General features: G+C 51.3%; 5 protein-coding genes across 5 annotated transcripts; 4 read left to right on the top strand and 1 right to left on the bottom strand.

Moving 5' to 3' along the window:
- Positions 1–675: 675 nt before the first annotated feature.
- Positions 676–1803, top strand: ATEG_07498 (TauD/TfdA dioxygenase family protein; the record flags this gene model as incomplete). The annotated part of the gene is made up of 4 exons (XM_001216119.1): positions 676–825; positions 886–1095; positions 1152–1633; positions 1746–1803. The coding sequence occupies 4 exons, from the start codon at positions 676–678 to the stop codon at positions 1801–1803; spliced, it is 900 nt and encodes a 299-aa protein (XP_001216119.1).
- An 889-nt stretch (positions 1804–2692) lies between these two features.
- ATEG_07497 (uncharacterized protein) lies at positions 2693–3486 on the top strand (the record flags this gene model as incomplete). Its single annotated transcript, XM_001216118.1, has 2 exons — positions 2693–2794; positions 2842–3486. The coding sequence occupies 2 exons, from the start codon at positions 2693–2695 to the stop codon at positions 3484–3486; spliced, it is 747 nt and encodes a 248-aa protein (XP_001216118.1).
- A 958-nt stretch (positions 3487–4444) lies between these two features.
- ATEG_07496 (uncharacterized protein) lies at positions 4445–6916 on the bottom strand (the record flags this gene model as incomplete). The annotated part of the gene is made up of 4 exons (XM_001216117.1): positions 4445–5342; positions 5373–5849; positions 5961–6058; positions 6362–6916. The coding sequence occupies 4 exons, from the start codon at positions 6914–6916 to the stop codon at positions 4445–4447; spliced, it is 2028 nt and encodes a 675-aa protein (XP_001216117.1).
- A 1294-nt stretch (positions 6917–8210) lies between these two features.
- On the top strand, positions 8211–10881 carry ATEG_07495 (uncharacterized protein; the record flags this gene model as incomplete). Its single annotated transcript, XM_001216116.1, has 4 exons — positions 8211–8554; positions 8607–8747; positions 8813–9257; positions 9316–10881. The coding sequence occupies 4 exons, from the start codon at positions 8211–8213 to the stop codon at positions 10879–10881; spliced, it is 2496 nt and encodes an 831-aa protein (XP_001216116.1).
- Positions 10882–12340: 1459 nt separating this feature from the next.
- ATEG_07494 (cation:proton antiporter) lies at positions 12341–14158 on the top strand (the record flags this gene model as incomplete). The annotated part of the gene is made up of 6 exons (XM_001216115.1): positions 12341–12377; positions 12436–12642; positions 12695–12820; positions 12867–12917; positions 12983–13103; positions 13156–14158. The coding sequence occupies 6 exons, from the start codon at positions 12341–12343 to the stop codon at positions 14156–14158; spliced, it is 1545 nt and encodes a 514-aa protein (XP_001216115.1).
- Between the last annotated feature and the right edge of the window lie 373 nt (positions 14159–14531).

Genomic DNA, 14531 nt, shown 5'->3' with positions numbered 1-14531 from the left:
ACATCCTTTAGAAATGGACTTTTGATTGGCGGAAAGCATATCATTGCTGGAGAACTTGCTTTTTCGTCAACCGAAGTAGGAGTAAGCAATAATTGCCTGTTGCTGATGTACAGTTGAGAGGCTTTTGGGTATTCACAGAACAGATCCCCTAGTTTCCTGAATATTTCATATGAACTTGGTAGTGTAATGATAGCGTGCAACCCAGGCTCCTCAGCAGAAGGCACAGTGGGTGAGTGAATGATGGCCATCCCAGGATCAACCACTCGCGATAGACACAACCTCACAACACTTATCCAGCCACCTGAGTCTCTCCATTGGAGGTTGACAAAAGGGTGCGGGGTTGTCAACCGTGTTCAGATAACAAATCTCGAGATGGCGCGGCATCCAGCCATGGTAGCCAATCGTCTGCGGCAGTTCTAAAGGATTACAAACAGTATCCGTATGTCCTATCTGTATGAATCCATCAACAGATGACCTGAGTCCTGCTCCGCCGTCGGATAGAAGTCCGAAGGAGATCGTAGAACTGCTCACTCGGCCTTCAGAGCGGCGAGGGATGATATGACCGAGATATCAGCACAACAGGAGGGGTTGTCATCGTATAAAGCATCAAAAGTAGCAGTTCCAGCAAATACCACAAATACCAACAGCCTATCTTTACGAAGCCATATCCTCATAATGCATCTTCCTTTTGCAACGGACGCCTCGTTCAGTCATATCTCTGTCAACCCAATTCACCCCACCTTTGGAGCCGAGGTCAGAGAAGTTGACTTTTCCAAACCGCTGACAGATGAGGTCTTTTCGGAGATTTATAGTGCTATCACAAAGGTCGGCAGAGAAAAGTTCCATGGCAGGGGAAACGCGTACTAATTTTGTTGCTATTTCTAGTATGGAGTCCTCGTCTTTCGAAACACTGGTCTCACCGATGAGGGCCATATTGCCTTTGCCAAAAGGTTTGGAGAACTAGACGACATAACTCCATACCTGGCACTGGGCCGGAAGAATCGACTGAAATACAATGAGCTGTTTGATGTCAGTAACGTTGAGTTTGACGGATCGATTCTCGACCCAGAGAGTCCGCGGGGCCAAGGAAATAAAGTATATCTGCACCGACCCTACTTTGTGCAGCCCGTCACTGATGGACTTTGGCGCAGGGAAATGGTTTATTCCATGTTGACTCTAGCTTTAACCCTCGTCGAGCAGGATACTCCCTCCTTCTATCGCACGAGCTCCCTCCACCGGGTATGGGAGGAGCCACAGCCTTTGCAGATACACGAACGGCCTTTGACGAGCTGCCTGTGGACCTGAAGGCCGATCTCGTGGCAAATGATTATGTAGCAGCACACTCCATTCATCATTCGCGTAAGCTTGCAGCACCGGAATTCTACGCTGACCGCAACCCGCTTGACTATCCTATGGGCCGGCACAAGATGGTACAGCGCCATGAACCCTCCCGCCGGATGAATCTCTACATTGCGGCGCACATACATCATATCGAAGGTCTTGGTCCGGAAGCTTCGCAGAAATTGTTTGATCGAGTCTTCACGCATTGCACCCAGGCCAAGTATGTGACGGAAGTTGAATGGAAGCAGCCTGGGGATCTGATCGCCTGGGACAACACATGTGTGATGCACAGGTCGGTTGGAGGGGAGTTTCTCAAGAAATATCGCAGGGATATGAGGCGCGCCACGGTGCATGATTCAGGTACATATGCTTGGGGTTTGAATGAACGTACGGATGTGAGACAGGGCCTGCCATAGCCTGGAGCTGGGTCAGTCGATGAATGTATACTTGTGGTGGCCCTGAACTACAGTATTTCCTGCTCTATTAGTTACCTATATGTCGTCGATGTCAGGTACTCTGATACTCTTCTGTCTATCCAGACCACGGGCTCATTCGCATACTCACCGTGCCTCGTATTGCGGCACGAGGATGCTGCATAACCGAAGATCCCCGGGCTGTCTTGGCTAGCACGACTCGGGGATTGACCAGGCTCATGCCAAGAAGTAGTCATGCCATGCAAAACAGTCGGTATGTCATCGGAGATGGCTAGCACTAATGCAATTCATACTGCCTGCTGCCCTGTTGATGGCTGGAATAGCATCAATCCAGCTTGGCACGTCTAAACAACAGCCAGTTTACTCCATTTTGCAAGGCTGCAAGGTAATTATGTCTCAGCTATATTGTTTTCCAAGATCTGCAGGGGCGGAAATGGCCTTTCCGTACACTGGGCCATATGCTTCTGCGTGCAGTAAAGCGACATCCGGACTTTTACCGGACTTTCTGGCCCAATCCTTTTAAGTGCCAAGACAGGCCATATAAAGCTAGCAGGGGTGATAGTCCGTCGTCTTCTTGATGAGCATCATGTCGCTTCAGTAGCGCCTATACAGGATATGGGCTTAGTTCTACCGCGTTCTAGCGGTGATGATCGCCATGCTGGTATGTATAGTGACCAAGAACATCACTTATTCAACCCCGCATCGTCAAGCGCCTCTCCACGAGATGGCTTCGATCTGCGTCGGACATTCAATGCCCGCTCCCTGTATAGGGCCGAGTATCTAGTGTAGAGCCGTCCGATGCTGATCGCATTTTCCATCGCACATATAAGGGCCAAACGCCTTCGCCATGCTCGAGTGTCCAGACTAAGCTTGAATATCATTCATTCCTACACCTTGTACCACAACTTCTATTCATAATGAAGGGCGTTGCAGCTTTGATCTCATTGTCAATGGTGACCTGCGTCGCAGGACACGGGTACATGTGGTCTCCGATGAGTCGCACCAGAATCGGCGCCGAGGTACGCAGACCTATCCCGAGCAAAGCAAACTTCTCTAACATTCACAGTCTGGAAATGACACCTGCCCCGAATGCACCATCCTGGAGCCCGTAACCGCTTGGCCGACGCTCGACGAGGCCAAAGTCGGACGCAGCGGTGTCTGCGGGTACAATGCCCGAGTCAGCACCGACTACAACGTGCCAGCCGGTGACTGGGGCGCTGATGTGGTCAAAACGTACTCCCCCGGCGAGGAGATCGAGGTTGTGTGGTGTGTGGACCACAACGGAGACCACGGCGGCATGTTCACCTACCGCATCTGCCAGGACCAGACCATCGTCGACAAGTTCCTGGACCCCAGCCACACCCCGACGGAAGAGGAGAAGCAGGCTGCAGAAGACTGCTTCCAGAAGGGCGTGCTCCCCTGCACGGATGTTAATGGGCAGGAGTGCAACTACAGCCCCGACTGCTCGGAGGGTGAGGCGTGCTGGCGTAAGGACTGGTTCACGTGCAATGGGTTCGACGATACCAAGTGTCAGGGCGTGGATAATGCGGAGTTGAACTCCTGCTATACTTCTATCGCTGGGGGTTACACTGTGACCAAGAAGGTCAAGCTTCCGGACTACACCTCCAAGCATACCTTGTTGTCGTTCAAGTGGAACTCGTACCAGACTCCGCAGATCTACTTGTCTTGTGCGGATATTGCGATCCAGTAAATGGTTTGGTTGGGGTTGGCTGATTGGAATTGTCGATCTATGTGGAGGGCATGACTTTTGTTTACGGCCATTATGTGTACCATAGGAGCTATGCTTTCCTATAGCAATATACCTGTCTGCCTCAACAACTGTCGCCGTCCCTTTATCAGCTTCCAATGGTTCTACCTACCGGTAGCATAGGTAGGAGCTTGCAAGCTCGTACTCGTTCGTGCTGGCCTCCTGATGCAGTTGGATGATGGCCAAAGCATCTTAACAGCACGGCACATATCTTGCTTGAATCCAGGTGGGCCCTAGAAGGCTGCTTCTTCGGCTAAATAGCTTAGTGCCTACTCTCAATTACTACATAATTGAGGGCAATGGGCTCTCGTGAAGATATCTTCTTCGTATTGGCAAGCGCGTGTGATCCTTCGACGATATAACCCGTCACCCGCCAACATGTCTCAGGGGCCTATTGTCTGCGCATGCATGACATATATGAATATGAGGACATCACTGTGGACTTGTTTCCCCATATTGTTTGATCTATAATCAAATCTTCCCGGGCGAGCTGGTGCTTTCTTCCGATGACACACTCTCCAAAGCTGGGTCTTACGCTGCAATCCCCAGACCCAACAAGCCTCTGGCATGGCTTCAGTATGATCAATTTTCGTTGCCCGCAAGATATCACTCCTTACGCGACCAGATCGCAAGCCAAGCACAAGGCCATAGTGACGAGGAGAAGAGGCAATCTCTATGCGCGTGCAAACGCTAGGAGCCCATTGTCATTGACTGTCAACGGCTCGGACCTTCGGGATCGTCCATGAATTTTGACACCAGACTGATCAATCAGTGGCCCGGTACTGGATGTTACAGCACCATGCGACGGTTCCAGGCAGGGCAAGTTATTGGAGCGGTGACGGCCATGGTACTATCCAGAACAGCAACCACACTGATGGTCGCAAACAAACAGTCCATCGGATCACTTTCCACGATCTTCATGCTTTGGCTTCTGCCGACCTTGCAGTACTGTAATGGTGCGAATGGGCGACCAGTTTAGGATGTCCGGAGTGGACACCAACGTGTGGTTGAAAAACCGAGTCAACTCTTCATCCGCAACTCCGGTTGGAGCGATATCACGTCGATCTTTCAAGTCGGCCTTGAGAGCCTCCTGGGCGACAGCGGCGCTAATGTTTGAATTCACGATTGCCTCGTAGTGCGGCCAGGACCTCAAGGCGTTGATGGCCCTGAGGCGAATGTGAGGGCGTGGGCACCTGATGGCCACCGTATAAAGGCCCGGGATAATACCGTAGTCCATCGTAAGTGTCGGGCGCTCTGGGAACTTGGCCAGAAAGGCCTCATGGGCTGACAACAGGGCGACAAATTCTGGCGTCAGGTTATCCGGGATCGGTTCTCGGACCAGACAGGTTTTGATGGTCACCAGCTGGCTCATAAACTGTAGTCGGACGATCTCCATTCCACGCTGCTCCTTGTATCTCACGCGGTGAAAATTCTGGCGATGGAATATGTCGAATTGGTGGCGGAATCGATGGTACAAGGAAATGATGCGCTGTTGTTGCTGGCAGAGCACCCCGTACTGTGCTTGGATCTCGGCTGGGGTCATCAACCAGCACTTGGCGATAAACGACGCACCTGCGTTCATGAGGAGATTCAGCCGGTGTCTTACTTCGTGCAAGTCCCGCAGGACAGTGACAAAGTCCCCGTCCGATAACTCCTCCAGCCCATCGCCAGCGAAGAGAAAGGGAGCGCCGGGACCAAAGTGCGACGATTGGATGTCTAAGCGTTGAAACGTCTGGACGATACAAGGGTCAATTGATAGCCGTTCAGACCCTTGCATCTCCTTGAGAATGCGTAGGCCGCTGCGCAGGTGTTGCAGGGCACTGTCATACCTCCCCAGCAACAGCTCAGACAGCACGAAGATCAGACAACACAGCAGCACCACCTTGCGCAACTGAGGATCCTGCGACGCACGACGTCTGTTTAGAAGAGCGTACGACCGTGCAGCCTGCTCAACAGCGAACTGGTGGCGCGGGCGATCCAGATCCTCTCCCAACAGGCGCATGTGGTTCTCTTCCGAGTCCTCATGCAACGCGCCCAACATGTTGGCCGCATGGTAGACCGCAGGGTCAGCATGGCTGATTTGCAGCGCTAGCTGCTGCCATAGCTGCGAGTCGAAAAAGGCCACGAGGTTCGGAATGGAATGGTGCTGGAAGTAGGAGAAGCAGCGCCTCTCGGCGGACGTAGGCACCCACGCCAGTCGCACCCCCAGACTTGACAGCTGTGGAATTGGCAGAGTCTTTCGCTTTATGGCAGGCAACCTCGACAGATCGTAGCCGTCACACTGGCGCCCGGTGGATGTGCAGTTCCTACAGGATGGGGTTTCTTCATCGCACTTGATGTGCCTAGCGCTGTGCGGAGATTAGCCGAAGATGATCGATCGATTGTCCGTGCGAAGGATGCGATTCGACTGTGCTTACCGGCAAGTCCGGCATCCTGTCGCGGATCGTCTGGTGAACTTCCGGCGTCGTTGTGAAGACGACGGTATTGCGTGCATGTCAAGCGGGTCGAGCGAATCCTGGGGCGAAAAGGGGTGTGTGTTCAGCAGCAGTGCTGGACGGACTGGAGGCCAACAGACCAGTTATCTAGCGTTCTGCTTAGTGCCAACGACCCACCGAGCATCGGCTGTTTAATCCGTCCGTCACAAGCTTTCGCTAGGCAGAGAGACGGAATTCGCTGTGCGGATACGAGCTGAAGCAGAGTCTGTCGTTGAGGGTGGATGGAGCCTCATATCCTGATACAGTACCCTTCACGGCTATAGATACATGGATGAACAGACTAAACACACGCCGTATAATCACCCGCCCAACGCGCTGCCTACTTGGTCCAAAGCATCAAAAAACATGTCATCCTCCTTGTTCTCTCTCATGGTGAACAACTGCATCGCCAACCCTGTCACCGCTACTAGATCCAGCAGCCCCTCGCTCCCCTGAACAAATATCTCAATTCGGCCGCTTTGGGGAGTTTTTCCCTTGCACTTCGCAATCAATCGCTGTTGATTGTCGTACAGCTTCAGGCTGCTCCCGCCCCATCCATCAGGCTTCCACTTGAAGTGGCCAAGAGACGGAAAATCAAAGTGGTGGTTGTCGCTCTTGAGCAGGTCTCGCTTGAGCAGGAATTCATGGCCATGAACCGAAACGTCGATTTTACTCGACGGCGATTTGTGTAAGCGGCTCGTTCCGACGGGGAACGGGGCAGTGCTCCACATCCCCGGAGAAGGCAGGCGAGAGACGATCAGATGCGGTTCATTCTTTTGAAAGTGCACCTTGAAGATGGGAATGTGATGTCCACTTGGGTCGACGCGGCACAGATTTTGGCCGGTGTTGTCAAAGGCCAATGTGCAGACCGGCTGCGGGTTTCTGTTGAAGATATCCATCTTTATTCAATGATCTGGTAAGAGGTAAATTGGTGCACTCGCTCACCAAGAGAACTCGCAGGACTTATAAGAATCGCACCTCGTATTCGTCATTCCCACCCGTGGATAGTTGGCTGGTCAGCACAATATTTCCTCGGATTTTAAGCCAACGGGAGTAACTCAATTCTTCAATATCTTCTGCAGTGCCTTGAAGTGGCGTCTAAGCCACGGGCTGTGCTGTCAGAGCCACTTCCTTAGGGTCTACAGCTGTAGAGACCGAGTCTACCTTATGAACTAATCGAGTGTCGAAATGTTCGGATCGTTTTTGCTACGTTGGATTTAGACGCCTCTCTCCAGCTATTACGGAGCAACTACAAATCTATGGCTACATAGATCATTCGGGTCTATACTGTGGAGAGAGATAGAATCCAGAATTCACACAAAGATTGCCCAGTTAGCCACTCACTGCTGCCTGGAATATTCAGCATGGCTGTGCACTTTGCCAAGAGTTCTGGACCTCAGTTATAGACTCGTCAGCCATCTAAAGAAATGCTAATCCCACATATTGTGCACTCACCCTAAACCACCCACAGCCACGCTACCAAAAGCGGCCTCGGCTTCTTTCTGCCTCCTCCCACACAGTTGATAGTTGGCTGGCGACCAGTCAATCCTGGCTGTACATTTGTTGACGAGATGGCTCTTGTCTACTCCCTAGACAGGGGAACACCTCTTGGTAGTAGCAGCAAAGACCTAGCAGGGGAAGGTCTCACGTTGCTGAATCTCCAGGCGTGAGCCTGTTGGTATCACCCTCGATATATACCTAGTATCTCCTCGCGATCACGATAGTGCGCCCACGCCTACCTAAGCGCCACAAGCCTGCACATTGAAAGCTCGACTTCCAGCCACATCTTGCTAAGAAGCCTCTCCTTTCGCACCTCGCGCTTCGCTTCGAGGGCCTACCTAGGACTCTGCGTGTATCGCCATGTGGCGAGCACCAGATGTCCTTGTCCTTGCCGGTGGCTGTCTTTGGCCAGGGCAGAGATCAGGAAGCGCCGTGTCCACCAGAATGACCATCTCACCACCCAATGATGCGTGAGATGTAATAATGCGGCATAATAGCACACGCCGCAGATGCAGCAGCGCACTAAATTAGCGCGGGTTGCACGACTGTTTGTTTCCGACCATCGCCCCCCCGGAGAACACACCCAACACTGCTGCACTCCCTCGCAATTATCTGTCTGTACACAGAAGGGAGAGAGACAGACCATCACACTGAACTAGAACACAATTCCATTCACGAGAACAGTCACCTGCCATGCCTCCCAAAAATGCCAAAACCGTTCCGGACTTCCTGGAGCTGACCAAAAAGTACGGGTTGAAGTTTGAGGGCCCAGCCCTTCCCAGCCAATGGCCAAAACAACATAAAGATACTTTTGAGGTCGTCTGGAATATGAAAAACTTGAGGTTTGACGAGCTCAAGGAGTCTCTATCCAATTCTCCAGACAGCGACGAACATCGACTGACACAACAACGTGTTGTGGATGCCTTGACCTTGAGCATGTCAGCAAACGAGTGTCGTGCGCTATGGTCAAACGAGGAAACCTGGAAGGTCAATTTGATGTCCAAAATCTTCAACACTTTCGATAAAGACGCGCGCTTGTGAGATATATCCGTCGGCCGTGCCTTCCCTAGACAATTCTGACTCTAATAGCTTACGCTGCGGTAACCGACGCTGGATGTCGAGTTTCCAAGCGCTCCATGCGGACCCGGTCCTTCGCGACCGACTCAAAATCCGACAGGCGAAAAGAACGCCATGTCTCTGTAGTGAGAAAGAACTGGCTAGCGCATTCATGTGAGACGCGCACATCAGATTGTGCCAGGATCCTATCAGTGTGATGCTAATGGTGATCGACGCAGTCGCCTACACGAGGAAAACAACCATCATCCAGACAACGTATTCCAAGTGGTCTATGATATGCCATTCACTTATCACCCTTCTGATGATATCGAAGTCAAGCAATACTGTACACGAAAACCAGACGGTGTATATGGACTACGAAGAACGGGCGTGTTTGACTCGTTACTTGAACGGCACGGAGATGGATTGTGGACCAGTCCATTCGGCAACGAGACAGTACTTTACCCTTTTCTTGTCGTCGAGTGGAAGTCAGAACAAGGAGGCCCAGGGTTCTCTTCCATCGAGCGTCAAACTGCGTTTCCGATTAGAACTATGTTGAGACTGCAACAACATCTATTTACCGGAGCCGATTCCAGAGCTGGAGTGAATCCGCTGGTTTGGTTTATGGGAAACCAGGGTGAAGATTGGAGGGTCTATGCATGCGTGACCGACGGGCAACGATTTGTAAGTGCCGTTAGCTCTTAAGTGACCGGGGATATATCGTTTGACTGTGCGTGAGTAGCGGGTGTTCCACCTCTGGAAAGGAATGGTCACCTTACCTGAGGATGCTGCGCAACTTCTTTACATCGTTGACTACATCGCGGACTGGGCTCGCGATGTGTATAGAGCAAATGTCCTTCATTGCTTATCCGATGAGAGCCCAATATCCAGCCTCGGGGACTCAATGGTGACTCAAATCAGCCATGTAACCCTTGCTGTGAGGAACAGATCAAGCATTGCAGTCTCAGACACCGGCGACGTGCGACACACAAGTCACCGGGAAATAAACGCTCAGGAAAGAGTGCCACAGCCACCCCTGGAAGACAATGTGGAGATCAGAGCCAGTCCGACTCCCGGAAGTCTATTCGGAAGTACGAACACCCAGCCTGGGAATCTATTCAGGGGGCGAACTATGGAGGATGACGATGCGACATCCGATAGCTCAAGCACTTCGGTAGTCTCCGAAAGATGGTCGCGATCAGACCAGAACGAACGCTCAGGGGAGGAAATATTTTTGCGACGTCAGCGACGTGGCCCGCCTATGTGGCTAGCTCTCAATGAAAAGTGTATGGTCAGCCACCTGAACCTCGAGCTGCGTCGATTTCGACACGTTCGTATACCTGAAGATGATTCCCACCTAAGATTCTTCATCGAGAAGTGTATGGTTGGAATAATCTTGGATAGTAGTGGAAATAGCGCGGGAATGGGACTGCGAGGACTATTGACATATGCTAAAATATGGGACGTCAAATCACTGAATTCGCTTGAGCAACGATGGACGAACACTGCTACATTGATCGAATCAGAAAAGGACTCCAGATTCGCTGCATGCTTGCTCTACAACTGTCACCTGGACCGATCCTCCGGCACAGTTGTTAGGGAAATTGTCTGTCTGACCGCCTCAAAGCTCGTTTTCGAGAAGGCTGGACGGGATCTCGGCTCATACCCACTTGAATCCGTCTGTCTGGTGCCCCAGGATATAGTGCGTCATCTATGGGCACCCGGAACCAGCCATTTAGTCAGCCAGCTTCTTTATCCTGAAGTATACTACATCGCCACCACCGTTGACCCGCTCTTTTCTTCAAAATGGGGCCTGCACTTTTGGACCCATATGGCGTTTCCTGGTAAGAGAGACCAAGCTGATTATAGTCACCCTGCAAGCAGGGAATCTGAGAAGCTTGTTGCGTACGACATGCACCCCCGGACCTCAAGACATTACTCGACATTTCACTGGGCTTGGCCTGGGCGCAAAATATCATCCGATGAGATGGCTCCAGGTGCCTTATTCATCAGGCTCTATGGTCCAAAATTTTGCATTCTGGTGTTCGGCCCTGGTCCCAATGGTCTCAGTGATCATAGATTCCTTTCCAAGGTGCTTCAGCAGCTAAAAGCGAGCAAGAATCTATTTGCTGAGCGCCGCCCAACTTTGGCCTACCGGCGATTAAATAAGCGCCGGATGAATTCGGATGAGATCGATCAACTTGACCAAGTAGCGGCTCTTATTGAAGAATTAGGCGCCACGACTCAGGTTTATGAAGCACACAAAAGTACATCGGTGGAGACACCTGCAGCACAGCCGGACGGCTGAGCTAGAGGCCCAGGGCCCATGCGTGGGTGCGGAACAGGTGGAACTACGCAGCAGCCTAGACAGGCGCTCGGAGTTAAGGCCATTTGACGCGGAGGAGTAGGATAGAGATTGGGCAAAGCGTTTTGCAGATATGCTTCAGAGGCTAGGCAGCGAGGCCTAGGTGAATTGACCGCCGTACTTTTGTTGTGATATCTCACACGTATGTGAATTAATAGCTTCGGTTCGGGCGAGCATGTTCCATCGCCCCCACAGCAGGTGCTAGCTAAGCTATTCCGGGTAGACGACTGTAACTATAGTACGTTGAATCATCATGGTCCTGGCTCTCATGGAGCTATGCTATCCGCCATAACCAGAAATACCGCATGTGCTTTCTACGCCATGGTGCTGCTCTAATAATCTGTCAGGTGGTTCTTGTAAACTGGATATCCCTGATAGGTGAGATTACGTCCGCCCCATTGACGGTCTTCTGTTGGCCTAATTAGGTAAAAAGTGCTGACGAATGTCCTCCTGGTGTTGTGTAAGACGTCGATCAGGCACATCAACTGACTGGCATGCTTTGACTGCTGAGAATTGCCCATCATGAATCATACAACTGCTGTCCGCTCGGTTCCGGGCGTGGAAGATACCAACATCACCGATGGGAAGCTATACCAACGTGTAAGCCAATTCAAGTGATAGTATGAAGGCCTTTGATGATGTTGTCGGATGTAAACTTGACATTCTATGATAGACTGACGCCGATCAATTGATAAACTTCTGCGAGATCTGAAACACTATTGAAGTACGATAGGGGCTGTACCTAACGGCCCTCTGTCCAGAAAGAGCCGTCAAGATGGAAGTGGTTCCTATAGACGTATTACGGCAATCTTGGGCCTTTTTTGTTTCTTCAGAATCGTTTAACCATGGCTCCTGATCATGATGCTCGAACCATCAAGCTGTCTCCATAGAGGACAGAAACGACAGCCTAGCATGCTTATCGAAGACACGTGCCTGCCTTCAGTCATATCATGTTTTGCTTCGTTCTTCCTTTTCAATATAGCAGAAGTTTCATCTTCGTACTTGGCAGGAACGAACCCATGGAGCGCTGCTCACCATCTCGAATATATCTGACACCGAATGACTGTTTCCGAGCAGCCATTTTACGCCCGGTGACCATTGAGACCCAGTATCATGTGTGTTAGGTAGCTCTTCTGCGAGAATCGATATTGAGAACAATGTGCCTTCAGTGTTGATCATCGCCGCCCTCTTGGCGGCGGACCTGAAGCCCACCACGCAGGATGTCTAGGCGGACGTCAGATACCCGCTATGCCAAGGGAGACTGCCTAGACTGCCAAGGGTGGATTGTGCTCGGCATTCCAGCAGATTCTTACGGCGGGTGCAAAAGAATCACCTCTGTTCTGTCGTCTGTCAATTCTTCATATCCGATTTCCTAGAGCTTAAAGCATACAATTGACGTGTCATGGCGGGTAGCTTTTTACCATACCACGAGCCAGGAAGTATGCCGCCAGCCAAGCCATTCCGCGAATGACCTCTTTACTGATATCATATCGACAGTTGTGGAAATCCTAATCATCATCTCCTTCTTCTTCATTCTCTCCTTGGCTGAATGGGCGTCAGCCAAGATCATCCGCGCCGGAATTATCGGCCACATTGCGGTTGGCATAATATATGGGAAACCGCTCGCCGATATTCTGGAGGCGGATTGGCAGAAGACTTTCCTATCTTTGGGCTATGTTGGTTTGATCTTGATCATCTTCGAAGGTATGTTGATACGATAATAAGACGGCCCTGGAATGATATTCATTGTGGTTAGGCGGCCTTAGCGCTCGGATCGATCTTCTCAAGGCCAACTTGATGCTTAGCATGCTCGGCGCCGCGACAGGAGTTTGCATGCCCATTGGCCTCTCCTATCTGCTTCTTTATCTTGGATTCGGATATGGTATGTCTGGACCTGTCCATGGATGTTCATCACACTGACCGCCTAGGTGCCGTCGAAACGTTTATCATCGGCGCAGCCCTGTCGGCAACGTCTCTAGGTAAGAGCTCGTTCAGACTGTTAGATATTTCCGCTCTGTCGTTTAGCTAATACAATGCATCTTAGGTACAACCTTCGCTGTCATTTCTTCCGCTTCCAGTACCGTAGATCTCGCACAAACACGGGTAGGCTCTGTGCTGGTCAGTGCCGCCGTGATTGACGATGTAGTCGGCCTCGTCATGGCAAGGTTTGTACACCCAAAACCACACCGTTTCCACCAGACAACTAATTAGGCGCAGCGTCATCGGGAACCTGGGTCAAATCGAAGGAGGTCAGGACGTGAACCTGGGCTGGCTCATTGGACGTCCTATCGTGGCCTCCATTGGCATGGCGATTGTCACTCCAGTTGTGACGAAATATCTCTTCGCCCCGATCTTCCGACGCTTCATCGAGCACCACTTTGCGCGATACGACCACATTTCCAACATCATTCTGATGACTTTGTCCTTGTCTGCATTCATTACGATTGCTGCATACACTGGGACCTCGGTTCTCTTTGGTGCTTTCTTGGCAGGAACATTCCTAACCTACATACCCAGCAAGCATCCAGAGGGTCCATTCGTCGTCATGAGCCGCGAGGAAGGTGAACGGTTCGCGGACAAGAGCCCTACATTCGTCCATACCTTCGAACGGTACCTTATGGACGTGCAGAAGTATCTGATGGAGCCGTTGTTCTTCGCGAGTATCGGATTCGCCATCCCATTCGTGCAGCTCTGGACGGGTAAAAGAATATGGAGAGGTATCGTATTCACGCTGCTTATGGGCTTCGCCAAGGTATTCTTGTTCCGATCGTGTTTCCCAATTGCATTCACCACTAACTCAGACCAGTTCATCGTCGGTATATGGCTGCCGCTGTGGACTTGGAGTCCAGTTTCTTCGCTATTTGGGAAAAAACACTCACACCGTGGGGAGAAGAGCGAGGCCCGCGAGGAGCACCCTACAGCCCAGGACGTCGAGGATAAACGGAAAGACCACCGGACTATCTGGCTCTCTGCATTGTTGCTGGGTGCTGCCATGGTAGCGCGGGGTGAAATTGGACTGTTGATCATTGAGATTGGATACAACGAGACATCCTACGTCAGCGAGGAGGGCCTCATCACCGGTGTCTGGGCAATTCTGCTGAATACGATCATTGGACCTGCTACAGTGGGAATTCTGGTCAAGTACTGCGGCCAGCGGATCGGGAACGGTGAATGGGGCTTACAAGAGCCCGTGGTGCCGACCCAGACAGCAGCTGTATGACACTTGATTAGCTATTTCTGCTCCTGGCGAAAGCATACTCTCCTGCTACGAGTGGCCGACACCAATCAATCCTAAGTCAAATCTCACGTTTGATCTGGGTGTAGTGGTGAACCTGTGATTTATGGGCAGGGAATCGATGGAAACAAACAGAATAACACAGAATCGAGCACTTGTAAGTCCAATTGGTGGTTATCAGTCTGACTTGCTTGTAACATATACGAAGGGGACATAGTAGCGATGAACAGTCTTCATATCTCTAGGGACAGATTCCGAACATTCACAAACCGTATATGGATGATTAGCTGCGGCCTCTGTACATTGTCTCCTTACTGGGACTCTCTCACTGGGTCGAGGACGGAACGTCCTATAATCT

The sequence above is a fragment of the Aspergillus terreus genome, genomic scaffold, assembly GCF_000149615.1.
Source record: "Aspergillus terreus NIH2624 scaffold_11 genomic scaffold, whole genome shotgun sequence".
NCBI lineage: Eukaryota > Fungi > Ascomycota > Eurotiomycetes > Eurotiales > Aspergillaceae > Aspergillus > Aspergillus terreus.
The sequence above is the reverse complement of the archived record's forward strand: the minus strand, read 5'-3'. Positions and strand labels throughout refer to the sequence as shown.